This window comes from Eretmochelys imbricata, chromosome 14 (genome assembly GCF_965152235.1).
Source record: "Eretmochelys imbricata isolate rEreImb1 chromosome 14, rEreImb1.hap1, whole genome shotgun sequence".
NCBI classification, from domain to species: domain Eukaryota; kingdom Metazoa; phylum Chordata; order Testudines; family Cheloniidae; genus Eretmochelys; species Eretmochelys imbricata.
The window spans coordinates 38,299,958-38,320,685 of record NC_135585.1 but is presented as its reverse complement, the minus strand read 5'-3'; the positions used below and the strand labels follow the sequence as shown (position 1 = coordinate 38,320,685).

The 20,728-nt window shown below is 53.9% G+C and overlaps 1 protein-coding gene and 1 pseudogene across 2 annotated transcripts in view; one reads left to right on the top strand and one right to left on the bottom strand.

Moving 5' to 3' along the window:
- The window catches only part of LOC144275109 (uncharacterized), an 807,364-nt pseudogene that overhangs the window by 380,114 nt on the left and 406,522 nt on the right, over positions 1-20,728 (top strand). The window lies entirely within an intron of this gene.
- On the bottom strand, positions 11,079-12,017 carry LOC144275106 (olfactory receptor 6N1-like). The gene has a single exon (XM_077834245.1). The coding sequence runs from the start codon at positions 12,015-12,017 to the stop codon at positions 11,079-11,081; it is 939 nt and encodes a 312-aa protein (XP_077690371.1).

The following is a 20,728-nucleotide window of genomic DNA, read 5'->3' as shown; positions in this document are numbered from 1 at the left end:
CAGACCGGATTCTAATTTGCAAACTGCTGAATCTGCATTTTTCACCTCAAATTTGTTTAGATGAAAAGTTTCGCCCAGTCTAGTCCTCACCATTGAGGGGCACTGTAAGAGGGATCAGCTCTTCTAGCTGGTTCCGCAGCCCAAGTCTGTCTCCATTTAATGGGTCCCTCCCCCCCACTCCGGTTTAGGGTTGCCAATTTTAACTGGACGTATTCCTGAAGATTTTACCACGTGCCATAATCTTTAATTAAAAATTAATCTTTAATTCCTGCAGACTCCCGGTCACCCTGGAGGATTGGCAATGCTACTCCAGTTTCCTGGGCCACATCCGTGTCCCCACCTAATGGATCCCTTTCTCTGGGTTCCTGGGGGAAGCATCTGTCCTCCATGAGCAGGTCTCCTTCCCCATTCTCCAGGGCTGGGTCTCGATTCCTGTTTCTGGTCTCCTGGGCCTGGTCCCCGTCCCTGTCACACACTGCGGGGAGCTCCGGTTCCTGGGAATCCTGCCGACTTCCAGGCTGCGGGGAGCGATGATGTCAGGGCATGTGGGGGAGTCCGGGCCCTGCACCCCTCTTCCTGGGGCTCCCCGAGACTCTCAGCCAGCCAGTAACATGCATGGTTTATTGGACGAAAGGAACACTGCCCCAGACGGACCTTGTGGGGACAACCAGGACTCCTCAGTCAAGTGCTTCTGGGGGGCAGGGAGCTTAGACCCCAGCCCTGGGGTTCCCTACATTCGACCACCCAGCCTCAAACTGAAACTAAACCCCCCTAAGCAGGCACCATCCTGCAGCCTCTGTCCCCCCACTTCCCCCTCTCCTGGCTGAGGGGGTGGCCTCTGTCCTCTCTCTATCTCCCTCCCCTTCTCTGGGCTGGGGGGGGCCTCTGTCCCCCCCCTTCCCTCTCTCCGGGCTGTGGGGGGGCCCTGTCCCCCCCTTCCCCCTCTCCAGGCTGTTGGGGGGCTCTATCCCCCCTTCCCCCCTCCCTGCTGGGGGGTCCTCTGTCTCCCCCTTTCCCCTTCTCCTGGCTGTGGGGGGACCCTGTCTCCCCCTTTCCCCCTCTCCGGGCTGTCGGGGGGGCCCTGTTCCCCCCCTTTTCCCCTCTCCGGCTGTTGTGGGGCTCTGTATCACCCCTTCCCCTTCTATGGGCTGCGGGAGGGGCTCTGTCCCCCCTTCCCACTCTCCGGGCTGTGGGGGAGCTCTATCCCCCCCTTCCCCCTCTCCCTGCTGGGGGGTCATCTGCCCCCCCCCTTTTCGCCCCTCTGGGCTGTGGGGGACCCCTGTCCCCCCCTTCCCCCTCTCTGGGCTGTCGGGGCGGGGCTCTGTATCACCCCTTCCCCGTCTCTGGGCTCTGGGGGTGGGCTCTCTCCCCCTCTTCCCCCTCTCTGGGATGTGGGGGGGTCCCCTGTCCCTCCCTTCCCCCCTCCCAGCTGTGGGAGGGTCCCTGCCACCCCTTCCCCCTCTCCTAGCTGTGGGGGGGGCTCTGTCCTCCCTTTTCCCACTCTCACTGCTGGGGGGGCCTCTGTCCCCCCCTTCCCCCTCTCCAGGCTGTGGGCGGGGGGCCCTGTCCCCCCCTTCGCCCTATCTGGGCTGTGGGGGGGGGCTCTGTATGATCCCTTCCCACTCTCCGGGCTGTCGGGGGGGCTCTGTCCCCCCTTACCCGCTCTGGGCTGTGGGGGGGGCCCTGTCCCCCCCTTCCCCTTCTCCGGGCTGTGGGGGGTGGGCCCTGTCCCACCCCCTTCCCCCTCTCCGGGCTGGGGGGGGCTCTGTTCCCCCTTTTCCAGTCTCCCTTCTTGGGGTGGGCCTCCCTCACCTCCTCTCAACTATCCGGGCTGTGGGGTGGCCCCTTTCCCCCTCCTTTCCCCCTCTCCGGGCTCTGGGGGGCCCCCTCTCCCCGCCCTTTCTCTCTCTCTGAGCTGTACGGGTGGGACTGTCCCCCCTTCCCCCTCTCCGGGCTGATGGGGGTGCTATGTCCCCCCCTTCCCCCTCTCCCTGCTGGGGGGGGGCTCTGTCCCCCCCCTTGCCCCTTTCCGGGCTGGCGGGTGCTCTGTCCCTCCATGCCCCCTCTCCAGACTGTAGGGGGGCCCCCTGTCCCCCTCTTCCCCCTCTTTGATCTGTGGGGGAGGCTCTGTCCCCCTCTTCCCTGTCTCCCTCCTGGGGGGGGCCTAGGTCCCCCCTTTTCCTTCTCTCCGGGCTGTGGCGGGGGTCCCTGTCCCCCCCTTTCTCCCTCTCTGGGCTGTTGGGGGGCTCTGTATCACCCCTTCCCACTCTCCTTGCTGTGGGGGAGGCTCTGTCAGCCCCCTTTCCCCCTCTACAGGCTGGGGAGGGCCCTGTCCCCACCTTTCTCCTTCTCTGGGCTGTAGGGGGGCTCTGTCCCCCACTTTCCCCCTCTCCGGGCTCTGGGGGGCCCCCCTGTCCCTCCTTCTCTCTCTCCGGGCTGCGGAGGGCCTCTGTCCCCCCACTTTCCCCCTCTTTGGGCTGTGGGGGGTCCCCCTGTCCCCCCTTCCCCCTCTCCATTCTGTGTGGTGGGCCCCTGTGCCCCCCTTTCCCCTCTCTGGGCTTGGGGGGGCCCTGTCCCCCCTTTCACACTCTCCGGGTTGTGGGGGGGCTCTGTCCCCCCCTTTCTCCCTGTCCGGGCTCTGGGGGGGCCCTGTCCCAAACTTCCCACTCTCCAGGCTGTAGGGGGGGCCCCTGTCCAAACCATTCCCCTCTCGCTGCTGGGGGGGGCCTCTTCCCCCTCTCCGGGCTGTGGGGGGGCTGTGTGCCCCCCTTTTCCCCCTCTCTGGCTGTGATGGTAGAGCCCTGCCCCCTCTTTCCCTATCTCCTGGGCTGTGGGGGGGCCTCTCCCCCCCTTCCCCATCTCTGGGCTGTGGTGGGGGTTCTGTCCCCCCCTTTCCCCTCTCCATGCTGTGGCAGGGGCCCCTGTCCCCCTCTTTCCCCCTCTCCGGGCAGTGGGGGGGGCTCTGTCCCCCACCATTCCCTCTCTCCAGGCTGTAGGGGGGGCTCCTGTACCCCCTTCCCCCTCTCCGGGCTGTGAGAGGGGGGCTCTGTCACCCTCTTCCCCCTCCCCCTGCTGTCCCCCACTTTCCCCTTCCCCAGGTTGTGAGGGGGGCCCCTGTCCCCGCTTTCCCCTCTCCGGGCTGTAGGGGGGCTCCTGTCCCCCCGTTCCCCCTCTCTGGGCTGTGGGGCGGCTCTGTCCCCCCTTTTCCCCTCTCTCTGCTGGGGGGGCTCTCTATCACCCCTTCCCCATCTCTGGGGTGTGGGTGGGGCCCTGTCCCCCGCTTTCCCTCTCTCCTGGCTGTGGGGAGGGCAAATGTCCCCCCTTCCTCCTGTCTGGGCTGTGTGGGGGGGCCCTGTCCCCCCCTTTCCCTCTCTATGGGCTGTGGGGGGGCCCTGTCCCCCCCTTCCCTCTCTCCGGGCTGTGGAGGGGGCTCCTGTCCCCACTTCCCCCTCTCCCTGATGGGGGGCCTCTTCCCCCCCTTTCCTCTCTCCGGGTTGGGGGGCCCTGTCCCCCACTTTCCCCCTCCCCGTGCTGTGGGGGGGGGCTCCTGTCCCCCCCTTCCCCCTCTCCGGGCTGTGGGGGGGGCTCTGTCTAACCTTTACCGCAGTCTGGGCTGTGGGGGGAGCCCCATCCCTCTCTTCCCCCTCTCCCTGCTGGGGGAGGACCTCTGTCTCCCCTGTCCCCCCACTTTCCCCTCTCCGGGGTGTGTGTGGGGGCCCTGTCCTACCCTTCCTCCTCTCCGGGCTGTGGGGGGGGGCTCTGTCCCCTCTTTCACCCTCTCCCTGCTTGGAGGGACCTCTGTCCCCCCCCTTCCTTCTCTCTGAGCTGTGCGGGGGGCCCTGTCCCCCCCTTTGCCACTCTGCACGCTATGTTGGGGGGTCCTATCCCCCCCTTCCCCCTCTCCAGGCTTGGGGGGGGCTCTGTATCACCCCTTCCCCCTCTCCCTGCTGGGGGGGTCCCTGTCCCCCCTGCCCACTCTTCGGGCTGTGGGGGGGCTCCTGTCCCCCCTTCTCCCTCTCCTAGCTTTTGGGGGGGCTCTGTCCCGCTCTCCCTGCTGGGGGGGCCTCTGTCCCTCCCCAGCCCCCCTCCGGGCTGGGGGGGGCTCTGTATCACCCCTTCCCCCTCTCCGGGCCCTAGGGGGGTGCTCTTCCCCCCCCTTCCCCCTCTTCCAGCTGTGGGGGGGGCTCAGTCCCCCCCTCTCCTCCTCTCTGGAATGGGAGGGGCCCTGTCCCCCCTTTTCCCCTCTCTGGGCTGTGGGGGGCCCCCTGTTCCCCCTTCCCCCTCTCCAGTCTGTGGGGGGGTCCCTGTCCCCCTCTTTCCCCTCTCTGGGCTGTGGAGGGGGGTCTGTATCACCCCTTCCCCCTCTCCAGGCTGTCGGGGGGGCTCTTTTCCCCCTTCCCCGTCTCCCTGCTGGGGGGGCCTCTGTTCCCCTCAGCCCCATCTCCGAGCTGTGGGGGTTTTCCTCCCTTCCCCCTCTCCGGGCTTTGCGGGGGGCTCTGTCCCCCCCTTTGGGCTGTGGGGGGCACCTGTCCTCCCCATTTCCCCCTCTCTGGGCTGTGGGGGGGGGCCCACTCTCCCCCCCCCTTTCCCCTCTCCATGCTGTCCGGGGTGGCTCTGTATAACCCATTCCCCCGCTGCGGGCAGTGGGGGGGGCTCTGTCCCCCCTTCACCATATCCGGGCTGTGGTGGGCCTCTGTCCCCCCCGCTTTCCCCTCTCTGGGATGTGGGGGGGAACCCTGTCCCACCCCCTTCCCCCTCTTCGGGCTGTGGGGGGGTCTCTGTCCCCCCTCTTCCCCCTCTCCAGGCTGTTGGGGGCGGGCCCTGTCCCCTCCCTCCCTCTCTGCGAGCTGTTGGGGGGTCTCCTGCCCCCCCTTTCCCCTCTCCCTGCTGGGGGAGCCTCTGTCCCCCCTTCCCCCTCTCCAGGCTCGGGATGGGCCCCTTTCCCCCTCTTTCCCCTCTCCAGGCTGTAGGGGGGGCCCCTGCCCCCCACTTCCCCCTCTCCCTCCTGGAGGGGGACTCTGTCCCCCCCTTCCCCCTTTCTGGGCTCTGGAGGGGGCCTCTGTCCCCCCCTTTCCCCCTCTCCCTCTCTGGTCTCTGGGTGGGGCTGTGTCCCTCCCTTCCCCCTCTCCCTGCTGTGGGGGCTTCTGTCCCCCCCGTCCCCTCTCTGGGCTTTGGGGAGGCTCATATCCCCCCCTTCCCCCTCTCCCTTCTGTGGGGGGGCCTCTGTCCCCTCCCTGCTCCTTCTCCAGGCTGTGGGGGATGGCTCCTTTCTCCCCCTCCCCTTCCACAGGCTGTGGGGGGGGTCCTGTTCCCCCCTTCCCCCTCTCTGGGCTGTGGGGGGGCCCTGTCCCCCCCTTCCCCCTCTCTGGGCTGTGGGGGGGCTTGTAACCCCTCTTCCCCCTCTCTGGGCTGTTGGGGGGGCTCTATCCCCCCATCCCCCTCTCCTTGCTGGGGGGGCCTCTGTCCTCCCCTGCCCCCTCTCTGGGCTGTGGGGAGGCTCCTGTCCCCCCCGTCCCCCTCTCTGGGTTGTGGGCAGGGGCTCTGTCCCCCCTTCCCCCTCTCCTTGCTGGGGGGGGCTCTGTCCCCCCCTTCCCCCTCTCCGGGCTGTGGTGGGGGGGCTCTATATCTCCCCTTCCCCCTCTCCAGGCTGTGGGGGGCCCCTGTCCCCCCCTTCCCCCTCTCCGGGCTGTGGGGGTGCTCTGTATCATCACTTTCTCCTCTCCGGGCTGTGGGGGGGGGCTGTGTCCCCCCCTTCCCCCTCTCCCTGCTGCGGGGGGCCTCTGTCCCCCCTCTTCCCCTTCTTTGGGCTGTGGGGGGGCTCCTGTTCCCCCTTCCCCATCTCCTGGCTGTGGGGGGGGCTCTGTATCAGCCCTTCCCCCTCTCTCGGGCTGGGGGGGGCTCTGTATCACCCCTTCTCCCTCTGTGGGCTGTGGGAGGGGGCTCTGTCCCCCCCTTCCCCCTCTCCCTGCTGCGGGGGGCCTCTGTCCCCCCTCTTCCCCTTCTTTGGGCTGTGGGGGGGGCTCCTGTTCCCCCTTCCCCATCTCCTGGCTGTGGGGGGGGCTCTGTATCACCCCTTCCCCCTCTGCGGGCTGTGGGAGGGGGCTCTGTCCCCCCCTTTCCCCCTCTCCAGGCTGTGGGGGGGCCCCTGTTCCCCCCCTCCCCATCTCCGTGCTGTGGCAGGGTTCCTGTCCCCCCCTTCCCTCTCTCCGGTCTGTGGGAGGGCTCTGCCCCCCCTTTCCCCCTCTCTGGGCTGTGGGGGGGGCTCTGTATCAATGTCATGGAGTGTGGGGGAGTCCAGGCCCTGCACCCCTCTTCCTGGGATTCACTGAGACTCTCTACCAGCCAGTAACATGCAAGGTTTATTGGACAACAGGAACACAGTCCAAAACAGGGGTTGTGGGGACAACCAGGACCCCTCAGTCAAGTCCTTCTGGGTCAGCAGGGAGCTTAGACCCCAGCCCTGGGGTTCCCTGCGTTCCTCCACCCAGCCCCAAACTGAAACTAACCCCCCACAGCAAGCCCCCTTCTGCAGCCTCTGTTCACATTCTTGGGCAGAGGTGTCACCTCCCCCTCCCCCTCCTGGCTCAGGTCACAGGCTCTCAGGTCTCCCATCCCAGGGCACATTCCCAGGTCAACACCTCCCTCTCTCTTCTGCGTACATGTGTTGCCCTTGGTCGGTGGAGATGGGGCGTTGACCCCCGGCAGTCACAGTCAGGGTCAAGAGGTTGTGTCAGTTTTATTACGGTAGCACCTAGAAACTCTATTCACCCAAAATGACTTGCCAAAATTGTGGGAGTTGTGAGAAGAACTCAGCGCTCTACAGCGCAAGGTACCATCAGCAAGGATACTGGACGGTAGCACACTTTTTTTCTCCCCAACATTCTTCTCAAGGCCATCTGCACCTCTTTGTTCCTCAGGCTGTAGATAATGGGGTTCAGCACAGGTATGAGGACAAAGTACACCAGGCCGAATGGCCTGTCTCTGCCCCCTCCATAACTTGACTTGGGTCAGAAATTGATAACACTCACGGATCCATAGAATACAGTCACCACCACGAGGTGTGAGGAGCAGGTGGAGAAGGCTTTGCGCCTTCCCTCAGCGAAGACATCTTGAGGATGATGTGGGCATAAGACACAAGGATCAGCAGGCCAGGGTCCACGACCACCAACGCGACCACCACAAATATCTCCACCTTGTTCAGGTAGGTGTCGGCGCAGGCCAGCTTCAGAAGAGGGGGGATGTAGCACAAGAAGTGGTGAATCTCAAATCACTAACATCTGGGTCAGAGGAGCAATGGGTCAGAGGAGACTTAAGTGTATAAAATAATTAATGGTCTAGAGGCGGTAGATTAGGCCCTTCTGCTCTCCCTGTCTCATAACACAAGAACAAGGGGACTGTGGCCCAGGAACCCCTTTGGTGCCAAGTGGCAGAGAGCAAAGGGTCAGGGGGATAGGGTTTTTACAGGGATCCACTGGGTTGGATATCTGCATAATACCAAAGGGTGACGTGAGATTACGAAGAGCCAGCTGCCCACTGGTCATCATAATCACTGCAAAATGTATGTACGGATAATATTTAAGGAGTTATGTATCTATACTAGGCAAAGAAAAACACTAAATCCTTCAGTTGGGAGGCAACTGACAGTGTATTTGCTTCAGGAAACCTGGGTCATGGCCAAGGCTAGCTGTAATGCTCTGCAAGCATTTTGGGGTGAGCAATATTCTGCAAGACGTGAGAGTCTCTTGTTAATCAAGTCTGGGCTCCAGAACGCAGGGTATGATTTTGTTTTATATGTAACCATTTGTTCCCAATACTTTTACTTGCTGCTACTTGACTGTCTGTGGTTCGGTAAATAACGTCAGACGTCTTCTGACTGTAAACATATCTTAGTGCTGTGTGTCAAGCAGAGCCATGATCTGAGGTGGACCTGGCTCGGGTGTTGGAGTGAGCCTGTCGCTAACCTGTACTGTAACAGCGGGGCCTGCAGAGGCCTAGAAGGGAGTGCTTGTGTCACCCATGACCAGTGGATTTGGGGAGCTGACCCTCGGCAGGCACAGACTTGGCTTCCCCACGCTAAGGGCAGGTGGCAGTGGGGGCCGCACAACCCCAGGCACCCACGGGAAACGTCACAGGAACATACAATAAAATTGAAAGATGGCAAATTCTGAACCAATAAATACCTTTTCCCACGATGTGTGATTAGACTGTAGTCATGAAAGCGGGATTGGACATCTGTATGGCTAACAAGAATAGCCAGAGTTATCGTATGTAATGATGATAATTCCTATTACTCTAAGCAGCAGGTTGTTTTTCTCTAGGGACCAGACAGAGACTCTCAGCTATTCTGCTGCAAAAACAAGACAACCCTGAGTAGAGACTGAGGACTTTAGGGTTGAAACTGCCCCACACACAATGTGTATCCCCATGTCGGGTAAAGACTGTGTATCATTACCCCTTTTTGACCAGAGTGGCTAGGCAAAGTTTGGAGCCATGGGGATGTCCCCGTTGGAAGTAGAAATTGATGGAGTCTGGTATTTTCTTTGATCTCATTTATTGACAAGGAATGTACAATGTCCAACTTCTCTGAATGCATGAGGAACCAAGAACAAAAAGAGCAGCTTCTTTGCTTACTGCCCCAAGTCTCGTTAGCCACCTCATTAGATCCAAACACTCACTTTTTCTAGGCTCGCACTGGGCTACTGCTTGGCTTTTTTCCCCTCTGGCTCTCTCTCTCTCTCAGCAAAGCCCTTCTGCCGACTCAGTCCAAATTCCTGGGCAGGTTCACACACCTCTTTATCTTAGGCGGGGGAAGGGGCTTCTGATTAACTCATCCTCACAGTTATGTGACTAGAAGGGTGTGTTCACACATCAGTTAGAATACGTTTTTTTAACTCAACCATAACAAGGTTTTGTCCAGCTCCTGCTGCTGTAGCAAAGAGGTTGTATCAACAAAAATCATTCACATCATTTATTTTACTTTGTTAGCCATTAATCTGTTTAGGGTCTGATGCACTGGGTCGTAGGGAATGCCTACACTGCAAAGTAAGCCCAAACTCAGACTCAGGCTTGAGGATTTCAGTCGGACAAACGCACATTCAACCGCCATTCTACACCTACTGAGAATGTAATTAAACCTTCTTTTGCCAGGGCCTCTGTGATCAGGATCCTGTTTCATAAGCCCAGGCAAAAGGGGGTACATGGGATCCTCTAGAATAACCATGGGAACAGTAACTCCATTTATGACATTGTCATTTGGAATAATGTTTCGGCCTGTCCATGAAGGTAGACGCCTGGCTGGCGGAAAACCCTGGCATCATGAACTTTTCCCGTGCAGCCCACGTTGACGTCCATAAATTGGCCTCTGTGGTCCCCAGGGGCCTGCATGCCCATGGAGTAGTACCCTTTGCAGTGTATGTACTCCTGCTCCTTGAGGCGGGCAAGCAAGGGGCTCATGAGTCCCATCAGTGGCCCCAGTGCAGTGGGGAAACCCTATTCTCTCCAAGCCAGCAGTTACTTCGGGGATATTGTTTATGCCCCCACCTTTGGATAAACCACACACCTGATCGCCTCAGAAACCTCGGCCACCACTTTACCTTCCAGTCAACTTTCCAACCCCAAACTGGTTAGCAACGGACCTGTAGGACTCTGGGGTGTAGAAACCCACTTTTGAACAGGAATGGCTTCCTTCGTGTATATGTCATGGTGCTGAAGGGTCCGGGCAAGCTGCTCACAAGGCTCCAGAAATCTAGCTTTCTTCATGAGCAAGTTCTAGTCATCCCAGATCCGCATGACTATGGGGTCCCACTGGTCTGTGTTTGTGGCCCTGCTCCAGAAGCGCCGGTCTACACAGGGGGCATCAGCAGCTCTCCCGAGATCCGTGAGCACCATCAGCCAGTTTGAGTCTGACAGGTCTGTTTCACCCCCCCTCCTCCTCCGACAGGTGCCTTCTTCAGCAGGTCAGAAAATGCCCCCGAAATGTCCACCAGCACTTCATGGACTCTCTGCCCATTGCCTGAAACAGGAGTGAAAGCACAAGCAAGACAAGTGCTTCAAACACTGACTCCTCCCTGTTGCTGGCTCCAGCCGTCGGGCACGTGTAGACTCAAAAGACAACTCGGCCAGATGCCTTGGCAGGATGCAACAGCTTCTGGTAAAGTGCCACGGGATGGACAGTCAAGTTTTCCCACAGGGCATCACAAAGGGCTAGAACGGCTACCGCTGGGGAGGGTGCTAGGAAACCTGGCACAGGCTGGTTTGACTTAGGTTTGCGTAGTGCAGCACAGATGCCTGAGCACTGGCATGAGGCCGGGGTCCAGAAATTCTAAACCTAAGCTTAACATGCAGTGTGGACGCTCAAGCCCAGGTTTACACCCACCAAGCCAATGGGTTCAAGTCCCGCAGTCCCTAGGCTTACATTGCAGTATAGGCACATCCTTACGCCCCTTCTACCCATTGCAAGATGGCATATAGTACAACAATAGGAAGTCCAGTACAATCTTCCCAGATATAAACTTATGGAGCTTTTGGGAATCCAGGAGATCAAGGAGAGAGAAAATATTTGAACCAGCTAATTCCACCCACAGGGATCTGAGGCCAGTGCCAAGTAAAACATGGCATTTTCCCAACTCAGAGAGAGCAGAGAAATAGATGAAACACGTATCGGAAATCTCAAATGTCACCATGTGGAGTATAGAGTGCAAGACAGTTAAGGTTTCCAATTAAGGCAGTAGCAAGTATCAGCTTTAGCCATGAATGGGAATGTCATTATCCCAAAATGTAGTATGTCCTCACATTCCCCAAAGCAGTTCACATTGGCATGAGCTAGGGCCCTACTCGATGTAAACTTTTCTTACTCATTGAGCCACATAGATTCCTTCACAGATCAGTGACTCCATCTGAATTCATTTGAGCAACATATATTAACTGGTTTCAGAGTAACAGCCGTGTTAGTCTGTATTCGCGAAAAGAAAAGGAGTACTTGTGGCACCTTAGAGACTAACCAATTTATCTGAGCATGAGCTTTCGTGAGCTACAGCTCACTTCATCGGATATTAACTTCATCATATCACTTCATCATATTAACTGATGACTTTTCTCAGGGCCTCCTTCACCTCTTTGTTTCGCAGGCTGTAGATGAGGGGGTTGACCAGGGGAGTCAGGACTGTGTAGAAGACAGAGAACACTTTGTTCAGGGCTATCGGTGTATTGTTTTTTGGTAGCAGATACACAGTCATTAGGCTCCCATAGAAAACTGTAACCACAATGAGGTGAGAGGAGCAGGTGGAAAAGGCCTTTTGCCTCCCGGTGGTGGAAGGGATTCTCAGGATAGTAGCAATGATACAAACATAGGATGTCACAGTAAATAGAAATGGGCAAGGCGAGTCGAGGGAGGTGAGTATGAAAGCCACCAGTGTGATTGCGCTGGTGTCACTGCAGGAGAGTTTTAGCATTGGAGAAAAATCACAAAAGAAATGGTCAATTTCACTGGGGCCACAGAATGTTAATTGTGACATAAAACACATCATTATTACACAAGTTAGGAATCCGCTTATCCAAGACCCCCCTGCTAGCTGGAGGAACAACCTGCTGTTCATCAGGGCTGCATAATGCAGGGGTTTGCATATCGCTAAATATCGATCATAAGACATTGCTGCTAGGAGATAGCATTCTGTAGCTGCCAAAAAACCAAAGCAATACAACTGTGCAAAACAGCCACTGACAGAAATGGTTCTGTCTCCAGTCAGGAGGCTGGCCAGCATCCTAGGCAGGATGGCGGAGGTGTAGCAGGTCTCCAGGCAGGACAAGTTCCCCAGGAAGAAGTACATGGGGGTGTGAAGGTGCTGATCAGCCACAACTAGCGCAAAGATGAGGATGTTCCCGGACATGGTCACAATGTAGATCACTAGAAAAACCAGGAAGAGAAGGATCTGCAGTTCAGGGAGATCCCCAAACCCCAGGAGGATGAATTCTGTGATGACCGTTAGATTGTCCTCTTCTGCTTTCTCTATGAGGTGCATCTAGGTACAAATAAAAATACTAAAACTCAGAGGTGGGACTTTCAAAGGCACAAACATCCCATCAACTTAAGCAAGGGCAGAAGGACAGATATCCAGAGGCATTTAGGCACCCAAAGTTGCAGATAGACGCCTAGTGGGATTTTCAACAGTATTTAGGCAACCTAGATTTTTAAAGCTATTTAGGTGCTGCGGCACTCAGCATCACAATGCTCAAGCCTAACTCACTTTTTCCCAGATTTAGGCACCAAGGAGTTTTCATTCTATTGACAGCCAATGGGATTTAGACTCCTCCATGCCTATATCCCTTTTAAAAATGGAATTTAGGCTCCTCAATCAGTTAGGCATTGTTGCAACACTGAGCTCAGCAACCCCAAATAGCTTCAAAAATCTGGGCCTGAGGGCTTTGCTGAATCAGGACATTAATTCAAACTAAGCAGAGCCTCGAAGGATCTGCTGTTCCTCAAAGGATGGTAGCCACTGGGAAGTTTTAGACCACACTAAAAAGGTCAGCAGAGCTAAGAGATAGTAAAGGAATTGCTTTAACAATAACGATCTTGCAGCCTTTCCTCACATGAATAAATCCACGAGGTCTAATTCTGATCTCACAAACTGTTTTTTTGCAAATTTAACTTCTGCTAGAGATCCTCCCATTTTACAGCTGCCCAGGTGAGGTCAGAACCAGGAGCTGTAAATTCCGTGTACATGTACATCCTACATGCTATGTATTTTATTTTTAAATAACTGACTGGCTGCACTGAATATATATTATTATTATTATTATTATTATTTTATTATTACTATTATTATTATTATTATTATTATTATTTTAATGGGAATTGGGGGTCCAAATTCCTTAAGTGGGATAGACAGAGGAGTAGGTGTGGTTGATCTACTTTGTAATCTGGAAGAACACTGCAAAGAGATGATGCAGTGCTCAATGCCTCCCGACAGCTCTTGAGAGCTCTCAGGTGACACTCCGGTCAGTGGAGGAAAGGCTCTGCTGAAGACAACCAGCAGCTACAGGGTCAGGAACTTGCACAGAACTTCCACTTTATGGGAAAATCCAGAAGGACATTTTGAAAACAACTGAGGAAAGGAGTGAGAATCCATGTGAAAGAGGTGAGTTGTCAGGGAGACAGAAAGGCATGCAAGCCCTGTCTTAAGGGGTGGGGGATGGGAGATAAAAGCTATGAGAATTGCCCTGGGTACTGTTATGCTCACAGCATACAAACAGGGAAGTTAGATTAAAACATCAAATACTCTCTCTGGAAGGTTGCAACGGAACATGACTTTATTGCATAAAATCCAGAACCCTAATGCACAAGAACCAAAACCTGAGAGAGAAAAAGCAGGCTGCTCCCTAGGGCAGAGAGACCCGACTCACCCAACATTGCTCTAGGCTGGCTCTTTCCAGACTGACTGCTGAAAGACACTGATCTCATGCTTCCCTACAGAGCCCCCTGGTTTGAAAGCAGGACCAGGAGAACCCTTGAGAGTTTAAAGTGAGAGCATATAATTTTAACACAGTTTTCAATACACCACAGATGCCATAGAAACAGAGGGAAAGATACAGGCAAAGAGAGAGAGAGACTGACAGGCACAGAGAGACACATGCAGACAGACAGAGAGACATCAGACAAATAGAGGGAGATGTGTGAAACACCCCTATTTGACATTAGAGCTGACGGATTATTTTTCCTTCACAGAAATGTTTGACTTTTTGTGAAAAAAATTGACAATCAAAATGTTGTGGCTGAAAACTGAAAATTTTCCACCAGAAGCTGAAAGCTTTTGATTTTTGACCAAATATTTTTCAGTTTTTGGCTGAAAAGTTTTTGGGGTTTGGCCAATTTTTTTTTTTAAATGAAAACATGCCATTTTCCAGGGAAAGCAGACACTTTTCATGAAAAATTCTCATTTAATTTGAAAACCCAATTTTCCATAACAAACAAACAAAACAGTTTTGAGAAGAAATTTTCCAGAAGCTCTATTTATCATAAGAAATGTAACACATCCGAAAAGGCAATATAAAAAAACCCTCTGCATTCCAATGTTAGAGAAATAAAGAGACAAATTAGTAATACACTAGATCAGTAGCGTATCACTGTAACCAATTTCACTCAAACGATCACTGAAACACCAAGTCAGCTGAAATGTGTCCAAGTTATCAGTTAACCAAGGGCTTGTCTACACTATGAAATTAGGTGGAATTTCTCAAAGTCGGTTTTGTAGAAGGCGTTTTTATACAGGCGACTGTGTGTGTCCCCACACAAATGCTCTAAGTGCATGTAGTTGGCGGAGTGTGTCCACAGTCCCGAGGCAATTAGAGAAGGTGTATCAAGCCACAGCCTGGCCATGAACCACCTGAGCACAAGAATTGATTTTCCTTATGGAATTACAGAGCAGCTGATTTCGCACAGACACACCCCTGGAACCGCGACCTGAGATATTCTATCTACTACCCAAGATCCATAAACCTGGAAATCCTGGGTATCCCATCATCTCAGGCGTTGGCACCCTGACAGCAGGATTGTCTGGCTATGTAGACTCCCTCCTCAGGCCCTACGCTACCAGCACTCCCAGCTACCTTCGAGACCCCACTGACTTCCTGAGGAAACTACAATCCATTGGTAATCTTCCTGAAAACACCATCCTGGCCACTATGGATGTAGAAGCCCTCTACACCAACATTCCACACAAAGATGGACTACAAGCCGTCAGGAACACTATCCCCGATAATGTCACAGCTAACCTGGTGGCTGAACTTTGTGACTTTGTCCTTACCCATAACTATTTTACATTTGGGGACAATATATACCTTCAAATCAGCGGCACTGCTATGGGTACCCACATGGCCCCACAGTATGCCAACATTTTTATGGCTGACTTAGAACAACGCTTCCTCAGCTCTCGTCCCCTAATGCCCCTACTCTACTTGCGCTACATTGATGACATCTTCATCATCTGGACCCATGGAAAAGAAGCCCTTGAGGAATTCCACCATGATTTCAACAATTTCCATCCCATCATCAACCTCAGCCTGGTCCAGTCCACACAAGAGATCCACTTCCTGGACACTACAGTGCTAATAAACGATGGCCACATAAACACCACCCTATACCGGAAACCTACTGACCACTATTCCTACCTACATGCCTCCAGCTTTCACCCTGACCACACCACATGATCCACTGTCTACAGCCAAGCTCTGCGATACAACCGCATTTGCTCCAACCCCTCAGACAGAGACAAACACCTCCAAGATCTCTATCAAGCCTTCTTACAACTACAGTACCCACCTGCTGAAGTGAAGAAACAGACTGATAGAGCCAGAACAGTTCCCAGAAGTCACCTACTACAGGACAGGCCTAACAAAGAAAATAACAGAACGCCACTAGCCATCACCTTCAGCCCCCAACTAAAACCTCTCCAACGCATTATCAAGGATTTACAGCCTATCCTGAAGGACGACCCATCACTCTCACAGATCTTGGGAGACAAGCCAGTCCTTGCCTACAGACAGCCCCCCAACCTGAAGCGAATATTCACCAGCAACCACATGCCACACACCAGAACCACTAACCCAGGAACCTATCCTTGCAACAAAGCCCGTTGCCAACTGTGCCCACATATCTATTCAGGGGACGCCATCACAGGGCCTGATAACATCAGCCACACTATCAGAGGCTCATTCACCTGCACATCCGCCAATGTGATATATGCCATCATGTGCCAGGAATGCCCCTCTGCCATGTACATTGGTCAAACTGGACACTCTTTACGTAAAAGAATAAATGGACACAAATCAGATGTCAAGAATTATAACATTCATAAACCAGTCGGAGAACACTTCAATCTCCCTGGTCACGCGATTACAGACATGAAAGTTGCGATATTACAACAGAAAAACTTCAGAAACAGACTTCAACGAGAGACTGCTGAATTGGAATTAATTTGCAAATTGGATACAATTAACTTAGGCTTGAATAGAGACTGAGAATGGTTGATTCATTATAAAAAGTAACCTATTTCCCCTTGTTTATTCCCTCCCCTCCCCCCCCAACTGTTCCTCAGACGTTCTTGTTAAACCCTGGATTTGTGCTGGAAATGGCCCACCTTGATTATCATACACATTGTAAGGAGAGTGATCACTTTAGATAAGCTATTACCAGCAGGAGTGTGGGATGGGGGGAGAGAAAACCTTTTGTAGTGATAAACACCCATTTTTTCATGGTCTGTGTGTATAAAAACATCTTCTGTATTTTCCACAGTATGCATCCGATGAAGTGAGCTGTAGCTCACGAAAGCTTATGCTCAAATAAATTGGTTAGTCTCTTAAGGTGCCACAAGTACTCCTTTTCTTTTTGCGAATACAGACTAACACGGTTGTTACTCTGAAATACTCACCCAGTCACTATATCTCATCCACAGTATAAAAAGGGGCTTGGAAAACAACAGTGGGCTGAAAAGCAAGGGCAAAATTTCATAGAGAGGACTCAAATGCAGGCAATCAAAGAAACACTGAAACACCCTGTCTGGGACAGGATAGAATGGGAAATGCTCAGAAACCAAAAGAAAGAGAGATAGACAGACAAAGAGATAGATCCTTTGTATTTCAAGCGTTTTCCTAGTAGTACCCTGCATGGTCTACAGTCCTTAATCAGCCTTCACTCAGTGAAAATTCCCATGCACCAAGAACAATGGAAGTGTGTTGGTTACAATACTGAGCAAAACCGTCGTATCTGAGCACCTCACAGTCCTTAATGCATTTATCCTCACAACGCCACAGTGAGATTGGAAAAGGGTTTTGTGCCCATTGTACAGAGAACACAGAACTGAGGCCCAGGGGGCCAGGTTTGATAAGGTGCTTAGTGCCTAAAAATGCAGATCAGTGCCCAGTGAGATTTTCCTTGTTTCGTGTCTGAGTGTTAAAGGTGTTGCCTGTTAAGTTGATTAGGAGGTGCACCTGATGGAGTTTCTCTGTCCTATTCATTAGTCCTTAACGTCTCGCATGTCCCACCCTGTTCATCTCCTCTTTAAATTAAACTCTCCGAGCCTTTTCTGAGGCTGGGATATTCAAAGGGACCTAAAGAAATTAGGCACATGTAAGCAGTGTCAGGATGAGCTCCACCCTGACATCTGGTGGTGAGGTGTGGCAAGTTGTGGAAAAGAACTTCAGGGGCCGATCTCATTTGCATAGGCACACCCACCCCGCCTAGAATGAGGCCATAGCTGCCCAAATGGTCACTTTGGCTGCTGTGGGATCCCCAGTGTCTCTGTTATTGGGGCAGGAAGAATAAATTGTTATTACCCTGATTATGGGAACTGTGTTTGGAACTATACTTGGCCTTTTGTTATGATGGAGGGACTCACCATCAACTAATGACAGGTTTCAGAGTAACAGCCGTGTTAGTCTATATTCACAAAAAGAAAAGGAGTACTTATGGCACCTTAGAGACTAACCAATTTATTTGAGCATAAGCTTTCGTGAGCTACAGCTCACTTCATCGGATGCATCTGTAGCTCTCGACAGCTGTAGCTCATGAAAACTTATGCTCAAACAAATTGGTTAGTCTCTAAGGTGCCACAAGCACTCCTTTTCTTTATACCATCAACTAAATGGCACTCACTAGGCAAGGATCATGGGTTCCAAAACTGTGTGAATTGAGAGAGGCTGGGGACAAGTATTAATACGTGGTGGCATGGGCCCCTTGGTGAGGGCCTTTCACGCTAATTGCACTTCCTCCTCTCTCCACTGTGGAATATCAGAGCTAATTTTGATTTCATTAGAAGTCTAGTTACAGGCTGCTGAGCTCACTTTGGGCTAACAGTGCACCAGCACTGAGGCTCCCCTACTACAAGCTGAATTCACGAAAGAGCTGAACTGACTAAGAGCTGAAATCACTGAGCGTTGTGTTAAGTAGTGGGGGAGCCTGAAGATATATTGTGGAGCAGTTTGCGGGACGGCTGGAGTGCCTTGTGGACAGGCTGGTGGAGCAGTTCGTAGGACGGCGGGAGCTGCTTGTGGGCCGCGGAGCGGAGCGAAGGAGTTCGTGGGGTGGCTGGCAGAGCGGAGTGGAGTGAAGGCCTATGGAGCTGTGGGGCGGTCAGCTTCAGATCATGTAAGGTGCCTCTTACCCCCGTCCCATCTCCACCCAGGTTGGGAGGTAAAGCTCTGAAGATAAACTTTTGAACTCTGGGGCTGCCCTGACCAGGGACAGAGACTTTTGGGTCATTGGACTTTTGGGACTTTGGGTGATTTGGGGGTTGCTGGACTCAAGAACCAAAGGGAAAGGGGCATGCCCCAATTTGCTTGGGGTGGGTTCTTTTGCTCATGGGTTCTGTTATGAATCCTGTTAGTGGTGTTTCCCCAACATAATGCCACATTGTTTCTCTCTGTTATTAAAAGGCTTTTTGCTACACTCAGACTATGTGCTTGCGAGAGGGGAAGTATTGCCTCTTGGAGGCGCCCAGCGGGGGTGGTATATATTTGTCCCAGGTCACTGGGTGGGGGCTCGAGCCGGTTTGCATTGTGTTATTGGAATGGATCCCCTAGATATTGAACCTGGCCCTTGTTGCTGCCAACTCCGACGGGCAGAAGGGTTACACACAGTTGAAAATCAAGGGGATTTGGTCACCTGACTCCCTTGAAATTCCCAGTCCCATTAAACTCTGCCCATCCATGCATCTGCTTCTCTTCTCACCCTCTGCTCCATTCCCAGCCCCATGCAGCAAATGGGAAAAGAAGAGACGCTCTCCTCCCCCAGCTCTGAGACGGCAGGTGCAGCTCAGGAGCCTGCATGCCAGAGCCAGCAGAGCGGGGCGTGAGCGCGCGCTCCTCATGCGAGTGCCTGAGACACTGAGAGCGCGACACTGACCAGCAGCGCAGCTGGGAAACTGCCTCTGCCCAGTGCCCTGCCCCGTGCACAAAGGGAACGCCCCGAACAGCCACACACAGACCCCTCTCCCTTTCCTTCCCTCCTCGGCGCTCTGAGACACACACTACCCCCGCTGCACTCTGCAGCCCAGCTGAAGCGTGAGGGTGTCTGGGCCTGGATTTCGTGCAGCACCCCTGGTGCAACAGAACAGCTGGAACTCAATGCTCCCAGCCACGCTCTGCAGTGTCGCAGCTTGGCCCTGTTGGGGGCAGGGCTGAGGCATATCAGGGGCAGAGTAGGAAGTGAGAGGGAGCAGGATATGCACAGCTGCGGTGTGCGCCTGAGAGAGCACCCCGGCTGCGCTCCTTCCCACTACGGCACCGTTTTCTCCCTACGTGAGATCCCCAGGATCTGACTAAGGGCTTGTCTAAATGGAGAGCCAGATCATGACAAGCTGGGGGGTGAGTCTACAGCGCACTAGCCTGCCACGTACTGACATGCTGTGTGGACCCTGCTCCAGTGCACTAAACGTTCCCTAGTGCGCATTGACCTACCCCCATTTCAAACAGCGCTCGGGCAAAGGCCACTAGGGGACTTTTAGTGCTTGATAGGGGGGTCCACGCAGCCCCTTACTGCACAGCAACCTACAGCATGGTAGATTTCCACCCCAGCTTGCCACGCACTAACTCCCTGTGTGGACAAACCCCAGGAAGTTCAGATTTACCTTTAATCCTCAGCAAGAAGTGGCGACCTCTCTGTCGATGCCGAGTGGGTGTGGGGATCAGGATCCGGTTTCCACTTCCATGCTGCTCCCCTCCGTGTCTCCTGCTCTCAGAGCTTGTCTACAGGGTGGGGTAGTGCACTCAAGAGCAATGGGATTTCTAAAGGGCACCAACGTGTGGCTCATGAACGGGCTCGTGTAGACTCTTGCTGGCGCCCTCTGAAAGGTCCTTTGTGCACGACACATTGGGACACTTTAGAATTAACACCCCGCTGTTGTGCACAAGCGCCCCATGTGGACAAGCCCTCATTTGCTCTGCAAAGACATCTACCTTCTACTGCTGCACTGGGCTGGCTCTTGATTTCTTTCTTGATGCACACACCCGTGTATATTATAAGGGACCTCCATGCCTCCTGCTCTGGAGCCTTCCAGGGTTTATAGGGGAAAGCAGCCTCATGCTGGCTCAGGCAGCTGTTGGGATCTCCGCTGAGGCTGCTGCTAATGATCCCTTTGAAAGTGCCCTCAGGAGGGAATTCAGTGCTATGGTGCTTGTTAACACAGTGTAAACACAAAGGCCATTGACGACTGAGGCCTGGTCTACACTACAGAGCTCGGTCGATGCAAGGCATTTTACGTTGACCTAACCATTGAAGCATTTACACTTAAATTTCACTCCCGCCGACGTAACTGCCCCGCTAAGCCAACTTAATAACCCCACCTCCACAAGCGGCGTAGAGTCAAGGTCGATGTAGTTAGTGTCAATGTAAACACTGCATTGCTTATGTCGACTGTTACTGGCTTTCAGGAGCCTTCCGCAATGCCCCACACTGACGGTGCAATCCATGCACATGCTGCTGGTGAGATCATGCACCACCGACACAAGGAGCAAAGTGCAGACACGCACAAGTGATGTAATTACTGTGGCGGCTGTATGCCGCTGTCAGTTAGGTCGACTTAATTTTGTAGTGTAGACATGTCCTGAGTTAGAGAAAAATGAGTTCCTTAGGATTTGGCCCGTAGAAGTTATTCTTTGCTGACCGTCTGGGCTAGATTGCCTATTCCGGGATGAATTAACAGGAGTGTTGTATGTAAGACCTGGGAGATAATTTTTC